Source organism: Anarhichas minor, unplaced genomic scaffold, assembly GCF_050575085.1.
Source record: "Anarhichas minor isolate MPS153535 unplaced genomic scaffold, ASM5057508v1 ptg000021l, whole genome shotgun sequence".
Lineage (NCBI taxonomy): Eukaryota > Metazoa > Chordata > Actinopteri > Perciformes > Anarhichadidae > Anarhichas > Anarhichas minor.
Window position 1 is genome coordinate 11,146,554 of NW_027466467.1, and position 20,947 is coordinate 11,167,500.

The 20,947-nt window shown below is 43.8% G+C and overlaps 1 protein-coding gene across 1 annotated transcript in view; it reads right to left on the reverse strand.

Annotated features, from left to right (window-relative positions):
- Positions 1-20,947, reverse strand: part of foxp4 (forkhead box P4) — a 90,423-nt gene that overhangs the window by 53,791 nt on the left and 15,685 nt on the right. The window contains exon 2 of the mRNA XM_076095935.1: positions 2,711-2,881. Coding sequence (XP_075952050.1) covers positions 2,711-2,872 — 162 coding nt within the window. The 5' untranslated portion in view covers positions 2,873-2,881. The remainder of the gene's footprint in view (positions 1-2,710; positions 2,882-20,947) is intronic.

Sequence of the window (20,947 nt, forward strand, 5' to 3'; positions counted from 1 at the left end):
CTCCCTCATCCCTCTATTCCTCCTCTCTAGCCCACCAATGCCCCCCCCCCCCCCATGTGCTGCTTCTTTGCCCCTCCTTTTCCCTCTGGCTGTATGTCCCATCTCCCCAATATCTCTTCTACACTCACCCACTTCCTCATTTGTCCACTGACCACCTACAGCATCTGCATGTGACCTGGTTTTATATCTATTTATCTTCCTATCAATGAGAAAGACAAAAAAGAGAAGGACAGAGTCGGCGAGAGATGGAGAAGCTGGGAGAGAGAGACAGAAGACAGAGGCCAGTAGAGGGGTTTGATGGCTGGAGATGGCTGTGATTTCTCTCAGGTTCCCAAGGGGCCCAAGGAAAAAACGGCTTTGTGTTCTGACAACACCGGGCTGTCAGGAGTTCTCTGTGTGTGTGTGTGTGTGTGTGTGTCTTTTTTGCTCCAGTGCGCACTGGCATGGTGTTTAAGCACCAACACTAGTCTGCACTACACCTTCAGGTGGGAGACTCAAGCGTGGAGGAAACATGAACAAGAGGAGGAGGTGTATCCAAGACTTTAAGGTTAAAGCATGAGCAGGTTCTTATACACTGTTGTCAGGTGACCAGTGTCAGTATTGCGGCCTTCTCTGTTAGACAATATTGATTTTTATGAGCAGTGGGCACATGCTAAGAATACAGCCTCTATGGTCACCCAGCATTACAACACCAAAACTGGGTTAATCAAAAGTGTGTTGGAGTAAGGGATAAAAAAAGGAACACATGATCTTGTGGAGAGAGCATGTGCAGGTTTGAGGGTTCCAGAAAAGGAGATGTATGTCTGTCAGGGCATTTATTTGACATGTAAGTTTTAAACAAATATGAATAAAACTCAAAACTGGTCAATCTCTAATTTAACTTAGCTGATGAAAGTTTTAACAACTAGAAAGGGTCAGCATGAGAAACAGGAAATAAATTGTGGGAATGTAAAACCACGGAGAAGGTTTCTGAGTAAACTCATAAATTGATCAATTCTGATCATATACCAACAGAAAGCTCTAAATAGAGAATATGCCACAGTAAATGGCTGTGTATTTACTGTTACATACGTGGATGTGGTCTATCTTTTTGTGAGGTGAGGGCTGGGATCTGGAGGAAAGGTTGTGCTTGTCTTTCATGGTCCACATCGGATAGAAGGAAAAATAAGTACAGTGAGAGAGAGGAAGAGAAAAAGATGGAAAGAAAGAGGGAGGTATGTTTGTGGTTGGTAACCCGCTCAAGAGAGGAAATACCAGCGTGCACACACACACACACACACACATATACACCCACACAGGTGCAAAAACATAGAGAGCAGAGACACGTCCGAGAGAATAAAGACCTGCTTTGTATGAGCTACAGGTTTGGTGTTTATGTGTGTGCATTTGTGCGTGGCTGTGTGTGTCCTCGGATGAAGGTTGCTGAGGAAGCAGGGTGAGGATGCAGTCAGGGGAAGGAGGAGGGAGAGCCGGACAGGAGTGAAGGGCCTTGAGTGTTCTTCATTCACCTAAGGCTCCATCATTATAATTAAGGAGAGTCATTTTAGCAGCAGGGAGGAAACCCTGATTTTTTTCCCCCTGGGTTTCCTCAACTAGAAACTCAGCTGGTGTCGGAAAGCCCAGAACTCACACTGAACCTCTGTGATGGGCGGACACAACACACGCGCACACACACACACACACAGAAAGGGAGAGAAATGACCCACATGCTTATACGGCCAGTGCATGTAGTGAATAGGAGGAACTTCTTCTCAATTGCAGCAAATGCCACATCAATGACTGAAACATGAATCAGTGAGTTTCCATCATTACATGACAACACTCAGCGGACATTCTTGTTCCGTTATGGACAAATGACTAATGTAGAGACCTCTGGATAGAAAAATTTAAGAATTGTTAAAATGATCTGTGTGGTTGTCTACTTTGTGTGAAGGCTTGGGTCCCTTGTGGATTTTTAGTGGAATGAGAAATATAAATATAGAATTTCATCCAAGAAGTTACGGGAAGTTTGAAAATGTAATTTGACGCATGTGTGTGTGTGGGGAGGGATGAGTGTGTGTATGGACGGGGGGGGACGGGACGCACAGGAGGCAGGATTAATAGCATAACTGGAAACACTACACGCTGACGTGTCAAACACACACAAACACCACTTCATGGATCGGTGAAAAAAATAAAAAGAGACTCTCACACACACTCCTTGAGCATCTGAGTCCCATATCGAGTGTGTGTTTACATTGTGAGAATGTGCGAGTGCATGTGTGATCCCCGCGACAGGACAAAATGGCTCCTCTCACCTTTAGAGCTTAGACGGGACAGCAGGTGTGTCTTTCTCAACCAGTAATGTGTAATAGTATATCAGTGGGAACCTCCTGCGTATGAATTATTATGGTGGACTTTGTCCCAGTCGAATTAGCTTGCGCATTATGAACGGTGGATAATTAAAACACCTACGAGCCAACCTCGCAGAGCTTTTCATTGTTCGCACATGCAAGGCTGACAATTACCAGAGTCTGGCAGACTACGTGTTGTCACATCTGTACATTATGTAACAGCCTGCTGTCTACATGCTGTTCCTGACAACAGTACATATGCACAAGAGTTGCACAAGTGGGAGGTGTTGCAAAACAAGTCTTGCAAGCACATATATATATATATATACAGGTCGATATGTAAACATAATGTCTCCCGCACACACATACACACACACCTGTTGCTGCTGCAGGTGCAGTAAGTCGACTGGGCTGATCTCTCCGTTGATGTCTCCGTTAGAACCGCCCTCTCTACCGCCCCCTCCATCTGATTGGCTGCTGACTCCGTTCTGGTTGGACGGTGTCGTTCGAATGGTCTCAGAGGCTGATTCCACCATCATCACTGGCACCTGAGAGCACAGAGGAAGGAGGGAGGCGGGGGTCGGAGGGGCAAAACAACAGACAGATTGAACAAATGTGACCTGGGCAGTTTGAGCAGAAAGCCTGCTCCCATCTGAGTGAACAAACAAGGCAGGAACCTAAAGTAAACACACGCAGAGATAGAGAAGTGAATTGTGTGTTTGTATGTGCATGTGTGTGTGCACGTGTACTTTGTGAAAAGGGCTTTTGGTCATGAACCACCCACACACACACACACACACACACACACACAAACATGCCCAAGTGGCCACAAAGCAACACCTGAGGCAGACACTTTTTTGTCTGTACGTAAATGGGTGTCTAGGAGCGTACGCATGGATTAGGATCAGACGTGCAGCAAATCTAAACTGACAAGGCTGTTAATACTCTGCTATACAGTTAAATAACACAGACATTTCTCCAATAATCAGAGGTGGCATGTGTGCGCTGTGTGAGAGCCATGAGCAGGTTGGTCTTTGAGAAAGATCCGTTTGATGCACCTTCATAGGGCCTCTCTAATTAGAGCTTGTTCCTTCCACAAAACCCGACAAAACGAGCCGTTCCTGGATGTGTTGTTGTTTTTGAGAAACAAGGCCTCGCAAACACAAGGGCGCATTTGCCATCGTTAGGAGCTTGAGCGTGGGAGAGAGGAGACGCCAAGACACACACATAGGCGCGTGAAGAACACACACAAGGCAGCTAACACAAAACAAAACAAACCCTCACACAAGCACGCAGGCTGTGAACTCGTAATGACAAGCTCAATCTCGTCTTTCTGCCTCATCCAGTTTTAGAAATTAACACACACACACACACACAAACACACACACAAGCGCATAGTTTTTAAGGGGAAAGTTCTAATGCTTTTTTTTCAGCAAACCAGGGTGGGTACACAAAACGCCATCGAGGCATTGTACCCGCCGCCTGTGTGCGACTGTGTGTGTGTGTGTTTGTCAGAAGCGTACAACCCGTGCCTTCAGGGGAAACGATAAAAGGCATTTCATGAGAGAATCTAACTTTGACGCAATAGCAGGTGAAGCGCTGTGTGTGTGTGTGTGTGTGTGTGTGTGTGTGTGTGTGTTTTTATGAGACTGACAGCAGGTGAGGTTGTGAAAGAGCGCTGGTGGCTCTGTTAATGGAATGCTGCCAGATGCTTGCTGGGGGACAGGGACCTGAGTGTGTTTGTGTGTGTGTGTGCATACAAGTGGATGCAGGTGGATGGGCTTGTGGGTGTGCTAGTTAAAGGATCAGTTAACCTAAATCCCTCAAAATATATTGCTGTCTAACCATGCAGTTGGAATTATTTTTCAAAGTTTCAGTTTACTGCTACTGAATTTTCAACTGGTGCAGTGGTACAATAGAGATGAGTAGAACATAGTTTGTGCTAGCCGATGCATTGAAAATAATGTTCTTCAGCAATTGGTCCTTTCACCAAATAATGTTACTCCGACATCAGTAAGGTCTGTGTATAATCCTAAAAAAAAATAGATATTTTTTCTGCAAATGTTTTCCAACTCTTTCAGCAGCACAAACTAAATTCCTTTCACTATCATTGAATTGTATCGGCCAAGTGTTAGCAGTTTCAGAGGCGGCTTATTCAAGGCTCATGAAATCAATATAGCTTGATACCGCTGAGAATACATGATAAAATATGTTTGTTTGTCTTTTTCATAGAAAGTTCACTATTGACCTTGGAAAGGTGCAGGTGGCAAAGAAGTGGTGAGGTTGCGTTTGTCAAATGTGTTTTTTTTTTTTTTTTTACAAGTACAAGGTGCCCACAGACAGATTTCACTGTTCCTCTTTAACGAGCAACACCATTTGCAAAAACCACAAATCACACTGCGGTATTTTTCCTCCCCATTGACTCTCTCCTGTCTCCCTCCTGGAACCCAACCGCCTGTGAAGTTAAGACTGAGAAGTCGAGCGTTATTGTGACATTTAAAGTTAGTCGCTTAATCTCCAACCTCATTCCTCTTCCCAACACTTCCTTCCTTCTTCATTCTCCTTCCTTCCGACTCCTCCTGCCTTCATCCAGACCTCTGCTAGGTCAAACTGCTCCCTGAGGTAATATCACGAAGCAAGGCATAGTGCTGAGTGATCAACAGATCCCGCCGCACAGACCACTGGCTTTGCACTGCAGTAGAAACTCTTCGCATCATCACGCTTCTCGGTAAGCATGAATCACCGGCTCGCTATCTAGCCCACACTACACCGCGCTGTGCTGTAATGTACTGTACACCCATCTGCTTCTAACTTTTCCTCATTGACCTTATTAGCAATGAAGGGAAGAGAGATAAAGACAGACAGAGAGATAGAACTCGCAGGTGGACAAGGACCTAATGGGAAAGTGGGGAGTGTGTAAAGACATGAGCGCATACCCTCTCTTTCACACACACACACACACACACACACACACACACACAGACAGACACACACACACGGAGGCAGTGTGGTATGCTCTTCTAAAGGGTGTGTACTCTATCATATCCTGTAATGGGTGTATATAAGCTTGTGTAATGGAGGTCGGGAAAAAGGCAGGGGCATAAATCTACCCTGAAGTCTCTGATTAGGGCTATGATACACACATACACACAGTGCTTTAAGTTTAAGTGTTTCTGGCAGTGAAGAGGAGCTGCCCGTGCAGAGGCCTGCCTCAACCCGCTACTCACTCTTTCAGTGTCTCTTACTCGCTTTCTCGCTTTCTCTACATGCTCAGACCCCCTTCAGCTGAACCCCTGACCTGAGAGTGTGTTGGGAGAGACATTCCCACTACCCCGAGGGGACCGAGCGAGGGAGGGAGGGGTTCAGATCAGAGAGATAAAGAATGTGTTTGGTGGAGAGGGAAATAAAAGGCCTCCTTTGCCTTCTAATTGGGATGGAGAAGAGAAGAAGGGAAATGGGACTCAACATGTTTCTGATGACTCCGGTGTATACGTGTGTGTGTGTGTTTGTCGAAGAGGCTGACACCTACCTTTGTACTGTAATAGATTAGCTCATAGCCAACGCTAGGTGCATGTGTTTATATGTGTGTCTGGTGTGATTGATGAGCAGAGAGGAGCTGGGATGAGTCCTGTTTCGACACGTAGGCTTGTTCAGATGTTCCCGAAAACGTAGCACTAATAATAATCAGAACTCAGCTCTCCCTCTGTTCCTTCCCACTGCTCTGGGTGTGTGTGGAGTTCAAACAAGCCGAGCCAAATGCCCAGTGAGCTGGCTCACAACGGCTGACTCTCAGGCTTTGTTGGGAGGGATTGGCTCTGTCAGATTCCTCCTGGTCACAGCTCGTCAGAACCGTAAAGCCGGACCAGTTTCACTCTCTGTGAATGTGTGTTTGTATGTGTGAGAGGGAGTTGTGTACAGTGTGTATTTATGTGTGCATCTGTGTTTACAGCAGCTTAGTGAGATAATAAGTCTTTATCATGTTATGCCTCATGAGGGAATATTTCCAGCAGTCCCAGAACGCCTGTTCTGTTTCCTCCGCCTTGCATCAGCTCGCAGGAACGCTGCTTATTAGGCAAAGAACTGAGGGAATAAGGGTGGGAGGGAGAGAAAGGGTAGGAGGGAGAAGGAGGGAGGGGGGTAAGGGAAAAAATTGTCTGTACCAGTATCTACACTCCATCATCTATCTTCTACTTTCATCTGACTCTTGAATTATCTGTCTTTCCCCTACTCTCTGCATGCTGTCTTTCTCCCTCTGGTTATGCCTGGTAACTATTGGCAGGTTCAGCCCTGGAAAACATTAAAGTTTTCACCCTGAAATAGAATCCACATAGGTTACTTCTATGATCTCTGATAGTTCACTCAATATTTGTGAGCAAGAGAAACACTCTTCCCGGAGATAGAAATCTGAGGAACTGGAGCTCTAACCTGTTTTGTAATCAGGAAACAGAATTTGTAGGAGCCTCTGTTGACAATGAGTGTCTGCGTGTATTCGTAAAATATTTGGTTGTTATACCCAAAGGGGATTTTTTGTTTTTCATTATAATTGACAGTTATGAACACATATAAGAAAAAAATGACCCTGGTTACTGTCATTGTGTCCACAAAATATCTATTTACCAACAGTGGAGCGGCTTCAGGATTTGTTTCTTGAAAGCATCACAAAGCATCTAAGCGGCTTTATTTCAATGCTTTGACGGGACATGAACACTGATATACACAGATAGTTAATAATGTAGTAAACACACCCATGTTCTCACACTCTCGCCCAAGACTCTACCACTAAATAAACCGTGACACTGGCCCTGAGGGAATATGCTTTAACCCCAAACCCCAGAACAAATCCAACTATCAGGTCTGTGCTGCTATGTCTCCATTAATCACTCCTTCAATTCCCATTGAGAGATGCAACAAGAGACACTGAGCAAAAGGAAACAAAATAAATAACAAAAAATATCTGGCCCGGTGAGGCATTTAGAGGTGGTGTGTGATAAGAAGAAAGGAAACAAGTAAACATGGGTTGTGTCATTAACGTTCCAGTAGTGATTCTGCAGCAGTGACAATTGGAGACAATTACAAGAACGAGATGTTCTTGTGTCATCATAGTTTCAAGGCAGTTTCCACCACAGCCCTGCACCTCCTATATACTGTATATCCTACTTTATCTTTCCATGCAAGCAGATATTCAAATATCTAACTAACGAGGCTACCTTGTGCGCGTCAAGACGTGTTGATTCTGAGAACAGCATCACCCTAAATGCAATCCAGTGAATTACTGTCAGACAGTTCATGATTCAGTTCACGAAGTAAATCTGCACTGCTACATCACTGCAATCCAGCTGTTTCAAAAGGATTTTCCCCACTAATTGTTTTTCCTTCAATTTTTCTATTTGCTAATCACGACACAAGTGTTCACTAGCTCCCTTTGAGGACTTGAAATAGCAACACATAGAATAGCTAAAAAAAAATACGCATTTAATTTAATATTACATTTTTTTTCTTCAACACAAACATTAAAATAATTTGGTGATCATGTAAGTATACAAGTATAGCTAGCAGCCACACTGAGGGGTATATTATATGTTTCAGATATCTTCTGCAGTCTTGTCTGACAGAGTGGAGAAGGAGAGGAAGAGGGATAGGAGGGATATCTGCGTGGCATTTCTGAGCTGGCGTGTATTAGCTTCAATAAAAGAGAATGAGGTCAGGCGATAGCCGAAGAAAACGTTCTCACACAAGCGAGCACACACATAGAAACACATACTGCACAAATTCTTTCTCCATCACTTCCCTGTCCAAGTTTGGTTGTTTCCTCAGCAGCTGGCCGTTGCTACATGCTAGTCAGATTTGCAGCAGGATACCATACAGCAGCCAGGTTCTCTTCCACACAGAGCTAAAGCTAACAGCCCTGCTCCAGGCTACTCTGGCTGCCAGCCAGCGCTAACAGGTTGGCTAACAGCAAAGGGCTAATGCTAGTCTGCGGCTGGTCTGGCCAAGCTCCAGTGGTAACAGGTGAACTCCATTATCCCACAGACAGATAGTCAGTCAGATGTGGGCCAATATCTACTACCGGCTGGCTCGCTCGCTGGCTGGCTTCAAAGAGCATCGTCAACCCAGAGAGAGAAGCTAGCAGCACTGGCCTATAGCCTGACCTCCAGCGTGCTGTGCAGCTGACTAATGAAGAAGCCAGTGCTGTTGTTGGGGAGTGGAGAGAAGAAGAGAGGGGCTCAGACTGCAGATGATAAGAAAATCCCCTGCTATATAAACACGGGGAATTCTTCTATACTTCTGCAAAACTGTCTGACACATGGCGTTCAGATTGTCTGAGCATTTAAGTGAGTGTCTGTGTGTGCATGCAGCCTCTGCACGTGCATGTGTGCTTTTCTGTGTATTGGCTGTACAGTATGTAGCCTACCATATATGTTCATTCCCCCTCCTCTCTGGCGTGTATGTCTGTGCGCGCGTCCATGTGTGAATTGTGTGTCTGCTTGCCCGCCTGCAGTTCTCTGAAGACAAAGTCCCTGTTTACAGAGCCCATAAAGATTAGCCTCCCTCGGTCAGGTGGGTTCTGGAGCCATAGGTAAACACACAGCACATTCCGCACCGATGAGATCGCTCCGTATGTGTGTATGACCGGGGCAAACATACACTCCTGCCTTCACCTCGACCCTTCCTTTAGAGTGCAGTAAGTGATTTACCAGCTTGCAGACTGCTGTCTGTTCAAAATACTGGAGATAGACACAAAGATACACACACACACACGCTCACATCACACACAAATATTTGTAGAAGGAGCGGACTTCATGCACACCTCATTTATCTGAGCCTAAAATCACGGGTTGTAAATTCCAAAAGAGGTAAAGCTTGCGCATGTGCACGTTCCCGTGTGCCGGTTGGAAATCATCCTGTGATCATGAGGATGAAAAATCCCCGCTTTCCCCTTCATCTCTCCCCTCTGTCCGGAGAGGTAATGGAGGCTGAGGTCCGGTTATGACTAATACCCTGATTGTATTTAACATGGTGGAACAGACGTGAAGAGGGGAGGTGGAGGAATGGAGGCCAAGAGGGAGAGGAGCTTGGAAAAACGCGACGTGCCTTTATTTGGATCTGAAACCAGCTAGAGCGCCGCGGAGCAATTAGCAGCTCTGTCCTACGAGAGCTCTTTATTAGAATGACCTTCACTGTGAGGGGGGGGGGGATGGAAGAGACATTTTGATAGAGACAGATGTAAAGGTGTCAGGAGGGAAATTGACAAATGACATGAAGGTGAAATAGATGAGTAAACTGATACTTAAGTACATTGAGATTTAATTTTCGTATTTGTGCGTCGTGAAGAGGGTATGTGATGAATTTGATCTGCTTGCCCCTTAGTCCCCCATGTATCGAAAGCCAGGTTGACATGGGTGACAAGAATTCATAAAATGCACACACAGCAAACACAATTTCACTTGTTAGTCTTTGAGCCTTCTCAAGCCTGATAGAACGTGTGTGTGTGTGTGTGTGTGTGTGTGTGTGTGTGTGTGTGTGTGTGTGTGTGTGCAGGTGACCTGTCAATGGTACAGGAATGCTCAGTCCCGTAAAAAAAAACTATCCTTCAATTCATATTACGAGAACCTACCATTAAAACACGGAATTGCTCCATTCCTGACACTGATATTCTCCAGCTTCAGCAAGTTACCAACTTCTTAACTTTAATTACAAAGGATCATTTAAACTTTATTGCGTGAAAAGACAAAATTGTGTCAAAAATAGAAAGAGGAAGTATATTTTGCCTTTAGGTGAGACGTAATTTCATTTATGATCAAAATTTGCATTACAAGGATGATAAAGTGAATTGATTTAATATTACCTAAAAATGAGCAACAGTGACTTACAATAATAAAGGGTTATAATGGATTTAAAAAAATGTGGTATAAAAAATATAAATAAATAAATATCAAAGTGGACATGATACAATTTTATACATCGGCTTTCAAGTCGGGCACTTTGCATTTCCTAGTTAATTAATAGATTGGATCAGAGCGAGTTTAATCAAATATAATTGAATAAGTCCACAGTAAAAACAGGCCAGACTTTAAAGGAGACATGCAGAGAAAATGATAGCATGTCCACTTTTCAAATTAATTGAATTTTAGTACTTTTGAACTTGGTCCAAGCTGTTACAGAGGTAATTAATTCACATCCTATCCAAAAGTGCTAAAACAAGATGATATCCCCCATTCAGTATGGACACACACACACACACACACACACACACACACACACACACACACACACACACACACACACCACTCACATATCTTTTCTTCAAAAAAACCTAAATAAAAGTCAACACTGTTGCACGCCAATAACAGTCTATTATGTATTCCATGTAATTGTTAGTTTTCAGTTCCTCTTGCTCTTTTCTCCTTACTTCTGTCTTACAGGCCACAACTAAAATATTAATAATTTCTCAGGCGGTTCTCATTGTATTAAAAAATGTCTCCTTTATAATTTATCAGAGAAAGAAAAATCTTTGTTATAGTGACAAGCATGCTAATTAATAGAAGTAGAAGGAACATTGAGAGAAGTCATATTAATTTGGAACATGCTAATATTAATAGAATAATTTATGGCGCAGTATAAATAAATTAATAGAGTATTTCGTTTGAAAAAGGGATGCCTTCATTTAAAATTAGGAGAAAAGAGAAGAAAAAAAATGTCTGCCTCTTGGACAAGGACATTAATAACAGTGCTTTATCACCAAAAGAGAAAAGGAAAAGACAAACCGAACATGCAGTGTTCACTTTTATAACGCATCAATATTTCAGTCAGCTAATGAAAACTGGATGAGCAACACTTGTATTTCCTGCCTTGTTATTTTCATTTGCTGTCAAAGGATTTTCTAAATTTGTGCCGAATCTGCGAAAGGCAGAACATTTGTTTATTTATTTTTTTTAATTCCTCTTACTCTTCCCTTTGGCTTCATGTAAACTAACAGCTGTGTGTTAGGCACTGGATGAGAACGGCAGAGAGTAACAAAGACTGAGAGTGAGTGAGAGAGAGAAGTGGACTGGGTCATTACCATCCTTATTATTCCTCATTAAAATACACCCATCACAAAGACATTCTGCTGCGTGTGTGTATGAGTGCGCCTGCACGCACACGCATGTCACCGAGGAAGTGCGTGCGCGCACGTTTCTGGTGTTCCTGATGTGCACATGTGCGTCCTTATGCAAAAGTGACAAAAAAAGAACAATATAATTGGAGAAATGTACGCAGTAATAATAGGTATTCAGAAAATGATAATTCATATTAAACAGGGTGCACAAAGTCAGCCTCATTTGCATGTTTTAGATTATATGCATTTCAAAAGTAATTTCCGCAGGGCATATGAATGACATTAATTCCCGGGCGGGTTCTGCTATAGACCTCAAACTATCAAACACTCAAACATTTAACAGATGAAAAAAAGAGGGAGCTGATGCCTTGGCAAGAGGAGATTTCAAGGTTAAAGTATTTGAATGGGAATTTTTAAACTTCTGTCTTGGTTTGTTTAAAGTTGCTCCACAGCTAGACGAAGAGTTCCATTCATTTGGAGATTCAGCGAACCACGGATGTTTTTTTCTTTTCTTATTTAGCTGCATGTATGCATATGTGTGTGTGTGTGTGTGTGTGTGTTGAGCGAGAGAGAGTGTGTGCCTTCCTGTACCAGTCCGAGAATGACACCTCTCCTCCTAATCCAGCACCATTTCCTCAGCAATAAGCCTGAATTGGTCTGACTCACTTTGTGAGTCATGTGCTTATGTCACTCCAGAACCAGACGAGCAAAATCCAACAGAGGGAAAGAAAAGACCAATCCAATAGCCCCACATTAACTGATCCCGAGTGATGGAGGGGGTAGAAGAAGTGATGAAAAGGATGAGAAAAAGGAAGTGGCGAGAAGGGGAGGGGGGTGGGGGGGAGACAATGGCAAGTGTCCGGCAAGTGCAGAGGGAGAGGGAGACAGAGGGTTCCCTCTCCTCATGTGTTCATGCCGAGAGGAAGACCCCGGGGCAGGAAACAGGCTGGATGAATGTGTGATTCCAGTGGAAAACTCTGGATGCCATGGACAACATTCTTCTCTTATTAGGGAATCTGGTCTGCAGCCATATTATAGCGCCTGACTCATTACTGCGTATGTGTGTGTCTATCAGGCAGACACACACATCATCAAGATGTTCCCCACCTGTTATTCTCGCTAACTTATGGCCAAAGCATAAAATCATGGCTAGAAAAGGGGAGGGGGGGGGGGTAGCGAGAACAAAGTCTATATGAGAGAAAAAATGAAAGTGCTCAGCATGTCTGTGTCTTGTTTGTGGTTTGTTTTCATCTGTAAACAGAGCTGCTGCTGCGAGTACGTTAGCATGTCATTATCTCATTATCTCATTAAGAATTGATGGCTTCTGCACAGAGTTCAAACTGTTTTCTTTGTGAGCGTTGTGAACGACTGATGTCGTACAAACACAACAACCACAATACACACATGTCCTACAGTGCAGCCGACACACACAGATGTGAGGAGTAGATGGTAGCAAAACTCGTGTTGCTTCAATACGCACACACACATACACACACACACACACACACACACACACGTCAATGTGTGTTAAGTTTAAAAACACAGATTTAAGTAAATACATTGATGTACAAAAGTGGCACTTGTCCCACTTTGTCACTGCCTCCCTCCTCTGTCACTGTGTCCCCTGGCCACCTGTTTCTGTTGCTGATGTTTAAGCACTCTCAGTGATGTGAAGCATTATGTGTAAGCAGACTTCAGAGAGTGAAGAGGGCGAGTGAGGAGGGTGGGAGAGCTATCTAGGGGCAATAAAAGTGGGCTAATTGGGGCCTGGGAAACATGTTTGTTTTCTCGCTTGGTCTTTTTTCCCCCCCTTTCATTATTTTTCCCAGCCAGTCACTGCAGATCTGTTCATCTGAGATAGACGAGTGGAGAAAGCAAAGAGGATTAGATTCTGTAAGACACAAATCGTTGGACGAACATGCACGTATAGATGTGCAACTGCACTCACGCGGACACATACACAGCCTGGATTTAACATACCATGAGGTAGCCATGGGCTGTGTGTGTGTGTGTGTGTATTGAACAAGATCTGTCTGTCTTAACCAAATGACCAACAGGGTGCACAGGGCTCTCCGTTGGTCCACTTTGCTTTATCAATACAGTGCTGCTCGGCCTATTCAGCAGCAAAGAGCTTTCCTATGGCTGCAGCTCAACACTGGATCAATGCTATGAGCAATGCAGACAAACTGCTGCTAAACAGACTGGCCCCTGCCTTGATGGACCGTCACCACGCCGGCTCCCCCAGGCTCAGATCGTTCCACTAATGGAGGTCTCCGTTGGGGCCCCCGAGGGCCCCTAACCACCAAACAGGCCCCCAAGGATTCGCCACCCTTCTCTCCTCAATCTCTCTCTCTCTGTCATCCCTCTGTCCCTCAATCGTTTCTCCATCCACATGGTCGTATTGACCTCCACCTCTGTAATCAGGAGTGCTGACTTGTCCTCATGTGGGCATTTGCGTGTGTTCGCATCATCCATAGTAATATGGAGTGTACGTGTTTCAAGTGCTGACTGTAAAAGTCCAGCTTAACTGTTTCAGGTAGTGAAAACGGAGAGAAAAAACACATTCCCTCTCTCTCACCCTCCCCCTGAACGTTGCTGGGATCCCTCACCACATGACTCCTGACTAGTCTTTCTCCTCGCCCCTGCATTTGTCTTTGTTAATAACAGTGAAAATAGCAAGAGATGAAGAAAGAGCAATGGAAAGAACCTGCATATTTGTCATTTCCGATTGTTTACCTTTTTCACGGCAAATTGATTTTTACATCTCCTGTTACTGGAAGCTCTCTGGGCTCGACTGCCAGGCCTGTCTGGCTCTGGCCTCCGCTGCCAAACCCCATTTCTGGGCTTTATGACCTGGCTCTGGGGAGGACTTTTCAGGCTTTCAACTCACAAGTCATTTCAATGATACAATACTGCTTTTGTCCTAACCATCTTTGTTGTTTTCTTTCTCTCCCTGCCGCCTCTGACTCTCTCTTTCTTTTCCTCTCTTTTCATCTCTCATTCCCAAATCCTTTTTCACTGGCTGTAAGTCGAAAAAAGACTCGGGCCTTTTTCTTGTCCATACCTGTTTGTTTGTAGAAAATGTGAACTTGTTGCATCATGATGGTTTGACTGTCAAACACAAAAGACAAGTTGTACGACACACACACTAAAACCCTCCAGCTGACATTTAAGGTTTGCTGTGGAGCGGGCCTGGTTGAAGCAGGCTAGAGTTTCACTGTGGTGGCTAGGCGGTGCGCTGTGGTTCGGATCTTCCTGGGTTCTGGTAGGACTGAGGTTTGCCTGCAGGGACCTCCAGTGAGCCAGGCAGCAGGCCTGAGCTAAACTGAGGCCAGAGACCAGAATAGTCCTCAGTACAGAGGCCTAATGGTGTGTTTGTAAGGGCAAACCCAAACAAACAACCTGCAGTTTGAATTGAAGGACTGAGTCTGTTTGGCCAGATGCTGTCGAACGGGAGAAACACACACAAACACACGCAAACACACGGTGTGTATGTATACAGAGAAGCAGGGGCTGAAATAGACTTGTGGCAGAAGAAGTGCACCACGTAACTCCAGACTAAAGTCATGGCATCAGCACTGCGCACATGTCTGGACTTCTGCCTTGCACACAAGCCTCTGTGTGTGTTTTGTGTGAGTGTGTGCGTGCGTACGCATGCTAACTAAGGTTCTCTCCATATTCACACTAATGAGCGAAAAACGGCCAGAAAACCTCTTCTGTAATTACTCCCCAAGGAGCCAGGTTTCAGCATGGCCATGGTGCATAAACAAATACACGCTCTCACACACACACACACACACACACACATACAGTAGGCTGATACATCTGAAACAGCATGAGGCTGACATTTAAATGTGTTCACCTGTTGAAAAGTGTGTGCGTGTATGGGAGCTTGTGTGAAAGTGAAAGAGAGAATAATATTGGTAATAATTTAATAATAATGGAAGTTAAGGACATCTGCTAATTAGAACTCTAGTAGTAAGTGAGTAATTGCGTGCATGTGTGTGTGTGTGTGTGTGTGTGTGCATGTATGAAAGGACATTTCGTAAACATACACTAACACCATTCACCTCACAATTAGTCCCTTCTCAACTTCGCCTACACAAAGTGGTTGAACTCAGTCCAATCTCTTGTAATGGCAAATCTAAATGGAGCTTTGCCATAAAAATGCTAGTCTTGCTTTATATGAGTTTGTGTGTGTGTGTGTGTGTGTGTGTGTGTGTGTGTGTGTGTTGAAAGGAGCGAGAAAGGAGGAGACTGAGAGAAAGATAATGGGGCATAGTACATCAGGTCAATGTTTTTAATAAAATCGGGGTCTTTGTCACACTGCGTCAGTTCTGACTTCTTTCTGCATTTAATAGCGCCTTTAATTCAGCCAATGTTAGCCTGCAGCAGCTTTTAACAACTGCAATAGTCTTATCAGCACACACACACACACACACAGACCACATTTGAAAAGCTCCTCACACAAAGAAGCAGAGATATACGTCAAAATCCTGCAATCATTTTGTCTGTCTTTGAGTGAATAGTTGAGTCGTGGAGGCTCACACACAGACACACACACACACTCCCTGCCCAGTGTTTGTGGTCGCGGAGCACAGCTGGAAACATCTGGATGTATTTTGGAAGTGTTTACATTTCCAAAATGCTGAAAAACTACACAGAAAGAGAGAGACAGGATTCTGAAAAACATTACAGGTGCCAGAAGAGTAATAAAGACAGGAGCAAGTCCCAAAAGAAGATTGTTTAAAATCTATCACAGTGGAGTTAGTTCACACACACACACACACACACACACATGCTCATAACCGTTGGCCAATTGCAGTTATTGCCATAATCCTAGTCCAACAATAACTGGCATCTGGTGCACTAATTGGCAGACTACAGCTTCTCTGTCTGAGTTTTGTCCTATCAAGCTTCCCTTACTGTAGCTGCTCGAATGAAAACAGAGACTTTGCCCATCAGCATCGCCACGCACCGAGTCTTTACTGCTTACCAGCTGACAACCACTCTTACGCACTCCCCGCCACACACAACACAGCGATTTCCACTGACACGCACACACACACACACAAACTTGTGTGATGCATGACTACAGACACACGCACTTACACAAAACAGCTGCATTTCCATTTTACTTCCCCTAAATGACGAAAACACAAAAACAGTTGGACTTCATTCTGCCTAATCAAAGTTGACATCAAGTGCATCTCTCTGAGATGACGTCAACAATGGAGAGCACACAAACAGGCGCACACACACACACACACACACACACACACAGTCTTTGGGATGTAATTTCAGTGATTGGGTGTAATTTACCAGTGTAAGCTGAAACCAGACAGGGCAACTAGAGTGATCCCTGCTAGATCAAAAACAAACCATACATATCGGGGGGGGGGGGGGGACACACACACACACACACACACACACTCATGCACACTCATGCACAGCCATGCTGAAAACTAAACACACTCATAGTGACTTGTGTTCTTTTAGATATAAAAAGCCCAGCTTGTCTTAGGTGTTACATTCAATGTGCTTGAATTTACAAGAAATTACTTTTTGAATATTGTCCCACGCAAAAGTGTCCTCTGGGATCTCTCTAATCCGCTCAGGTATGCCACTTTCCCATGGTCCGACCTACCCTCAGCACACACACACACACACACACACACACACACACACATACACATACACGAGGGAGATTATTAAAGCGACCTCGTGGCACATGGAGGTTCCTGATGGATTTAACATCAGGAATGATTGTTAACTTTTAGGACTAAAAAGACTTGGAGTGACTCCTGAGAAAAACAGAGCTCTTAGCCAGACAAATGGATCACATGACAACTGGGCCGCAGCAGCAGGGACCCCTGGGAAAACGGCACAGTGCCATCTCTCAGATCACACGGACTCAGGGAGCCAAGCTGTAATGACGCTGTGCGGCTCTCCGTCATATTTAGGTATGAATATACCATTCACGTGTACGGGTTGAAGTGGGTTTTTTTGTCGTGAATGTGTGCATCACAGTCAAGTGGTAAAAAAAAAAAGAAAAGAAGAAAAAAGATAATCACCGTGAAATAAATTAAACCTATTAAGAGGAACATATGCTCAAGGTGACAGAAGAAATTAATTTGGCTCAACTATTGAGACCCATACCTCCGCCCCGCTATAGGATTTCTACCAAACTAATTATCACGCTCCACTTTCAGAAATAATAAGGAAAGTACTTAATAGGTTAGGATTCACCGCTGCATTCATATGTCCATTTAACATCCCTGCTTTCATGCCCACACACTCTTGCCTTAATGCAATTTCACATCCGTGATTTAAAATAGAGGAAGGAATTATATTTCAAGTGGAGTCAGGATTAGAATATACAAGCAGTGATATTAAAATACTGTAAGGTCTTATGTGTGTGCGCCGAGCCTTTCTGAGTGGCTGAAGCGGAGGTAAAGATGTTAAATAATGTTTTTGTCACAGTTTAAGACGACGGAAGAATTACAATGAAACCACAGATCTCTGATTAGTCTTCTCTCGCTGTATATTAATTTTGCTCCCTCTCTGCTTTATGCTGGTTTTAATTTTTAAACAGAGCACAGATATGGAAAGACCCCCAAGTGTGTGCTCCTCCGCCAGCAACCAAAGCCTGTTTATCTAGCCATTCGCTCCAATTATAACAACATCCAAATGCAACTATTGTTTCATTTCAAACATTCTTTAAAATTAAAATCACTTTTTTGTGTTTTTATCCCCCTACTTGCGCACCACTGAATTAGCATTCCAGCGCCCCAGGCTATGGGGAAAGTGTGAAGTCAAAATGCAGGTTAGGCCAGTTTTGTTCATTATCAGTGCAACACAAGTTAAGCATAAAATACATGAATAAAAAAAAAGATTAAGCAAGCCCTTAAGATAAGTTTTATCAAAATTTATGTTTTTCATTACTTATTTTTCAAAGACCATAAATGCAATGCAACATAAATCATGCATTCGTGAGGATCTTTCTGTGAACTACAGATCTTTTTCTTCTCCATTTGAAATGTAGCCTCCTGTCCTTTGCTTAATTCTCCATGTGTGATGTGTTGCCGAGCTCCGTGTCTCTGTAATGTTGTGCCCTGTGAGAGGTAAAAGGATGCTAGTCAAGGGGAGAAAAGGAGTCGATATCCTGACGAAGTCTGAGAGGATTACTACATGTCACTTCGTCTAAGTAGAGCTCACACCACAGAGTATATAGTCGGCACATGCAGAGCGCCAACATGACCACTAACATCTTCTGTCCCCGAATGCATCAGCTGAGCTACTGTCAGAAACATCGAAATAAAGAAGTGAATGAAGGAAAGAAACGCAGGGACTGTGAGGGAGAGGTCCAAGTGCTGTGGTTTTCTATTAAACTCTAGTGGAGGCGGGGGGAGAAAAGGGGAAGAGGAGTTCACATTATCTAAGAGAATTCCAATTAACACTGTCCCCCTCAGTAATTAGCTACTAAAATAGCTAGCGAACAAACCCAAAATCCCAACCCTGACGCCACCAAGCTGCCTAATTCATTCTCAAATCAGGAGCATCTGATGCAGAAAAGAACCTGATGGTGTAGATGACAGGCAGACAGGTCAGAATAAACCATGAGCGTGAAGTAAAAACAAAACGTTTGCCGGCTTGTGAGCTCATTGTTTTTTTTGTTCTTCATTATATCTGTATGATTTTGTGATATGTTTTTTATATTGGAATGTCTTCATATTTTAAAAGAATAACTTTAGTAGACTTACTGTAACAGAACTAAAATATAGCTGATTAGTTGATGCATTTAGTCAAAGACAAAAGCAAATGCCATTCATTTATCACAATGCGGGGGAAAAAAGTTAAATAAGTGGGATAAAACAAGAGGTACAAAACAAAAGAAGGAGCAGACAGAGCGATCTAGGTCGATTAAAATGAGGAGAATGAGGGAGGGAAATCTGAAGCGAGGGACAAAGCCAGAAAAGCAGATATCTTTTAGCCGTCTGCCGCTCATTTGCTCCTTCACTGGTCAGTTCTTCCACTGTTTAATGCAAACAGATGAGGCCCTTTCTCGCTCTTTTTCCAAACCCTTTCTTTTTAACGGTGGCTTCTTGGCCCCTGCAGTAACGTCAGCACAGCGTCTATTAAAACAGCATGTGTCCCAGACTGCTACACACACACACACACACACACACACACACAGAAACACACATAGCCTCTGCACTTGGATGCTTTTAGTGAACTTTTAACCTCTTTCCATGAAGTGACATCTGGGGCATTGAGGTTAAGGTGTGCCGAAAGTTTTTACACTAATTGCTGTGTTCACACAGCGATGTAGATGAAATATAGAGAATCAGAGGTATCATGAAGTCATCTATCGGCAGCTCCTTTCAGTGACCAGTGCAGATGGATAACAACAAGAGAGATAAACTCAATCAGCCAACAACCCACCTGGTCACAAGGTGGGCTGTAACATCTGAAGATATTAATACACGCCTAGTTAATCTGCTTTTCAATATGCGCATGGCGGCCTCTAACACACACACACACACAGCTTATGGATAATACAGAGAAGCACCAGCAATAGCTTTTAATATATAGAGATACCCATCAGGTAGATTTTACACAGATTTGCGCAGCCCACACAAATCAAACACACACACACACACACACACACACGCATGTAAACTAAGTCACACACACTCAGACACAGTGGCACATAAAGAAAACACACTCTGTCATGCGCTGATCTGTATCTGGACAAGTCAAACTGTGATAAAGTCAATCTTCAACTACAGCAATCGATGGAAGTAATTTATTTACCTCACCAGGCAATTTCTGCTCTGTCCTCAGAGAAAAGGAGAGAGGAAAGAAGAGAGAGAGAGAGAGAGAGAGGGGCAGAGAGAGAGAGAGAGACAGAGAGAGAGAGACAGAAGGAGATTTGGCAAGCATGTGTGAGTGGTGTGTAAATTAATCTAGCAGCAGTGAGATCCAGAGCCATGTATAAGTCCATAAAACAAGAGGAGGTTAAAGCGGCTCACATCATACACACACACATCAGGCAAAGGTCCAACACCAAAACCACTTCTTCCAGAGAGAGAAGAGACGTGAAATGTCATCTAGGTTCCATTAATGTGATGTGCTATCCCTGGATGCCACTAAAAACAGGAAAAAAAGAACAGTTAAGAGTCCATTCTCCTCCTTTTTCTTTCTTTCTTTCTTTCTCTCCATTCAAAGGCAACACACATGGAGAGAAAGGCCTGTCCACGGTCCTTAACGTTAACTCAATGAAATAAAAGGCACTTAACTAAGCCTCAATGATCGATACAAACTCTGCTGCTGGCTGGTGCTCACACACACACACACATGCACACACACTTATCCCACCTCCTCAGATGCTCATGCATATGCATGTCCATTGTGATTTATGCATCCTGGCGGGGGTGTGAGCCTATCTGAGAGCAAGGCCAACACACAGGTCAGCTCATTTGTAAATCAGTTGCCTATTTATGGCTGTGTACGT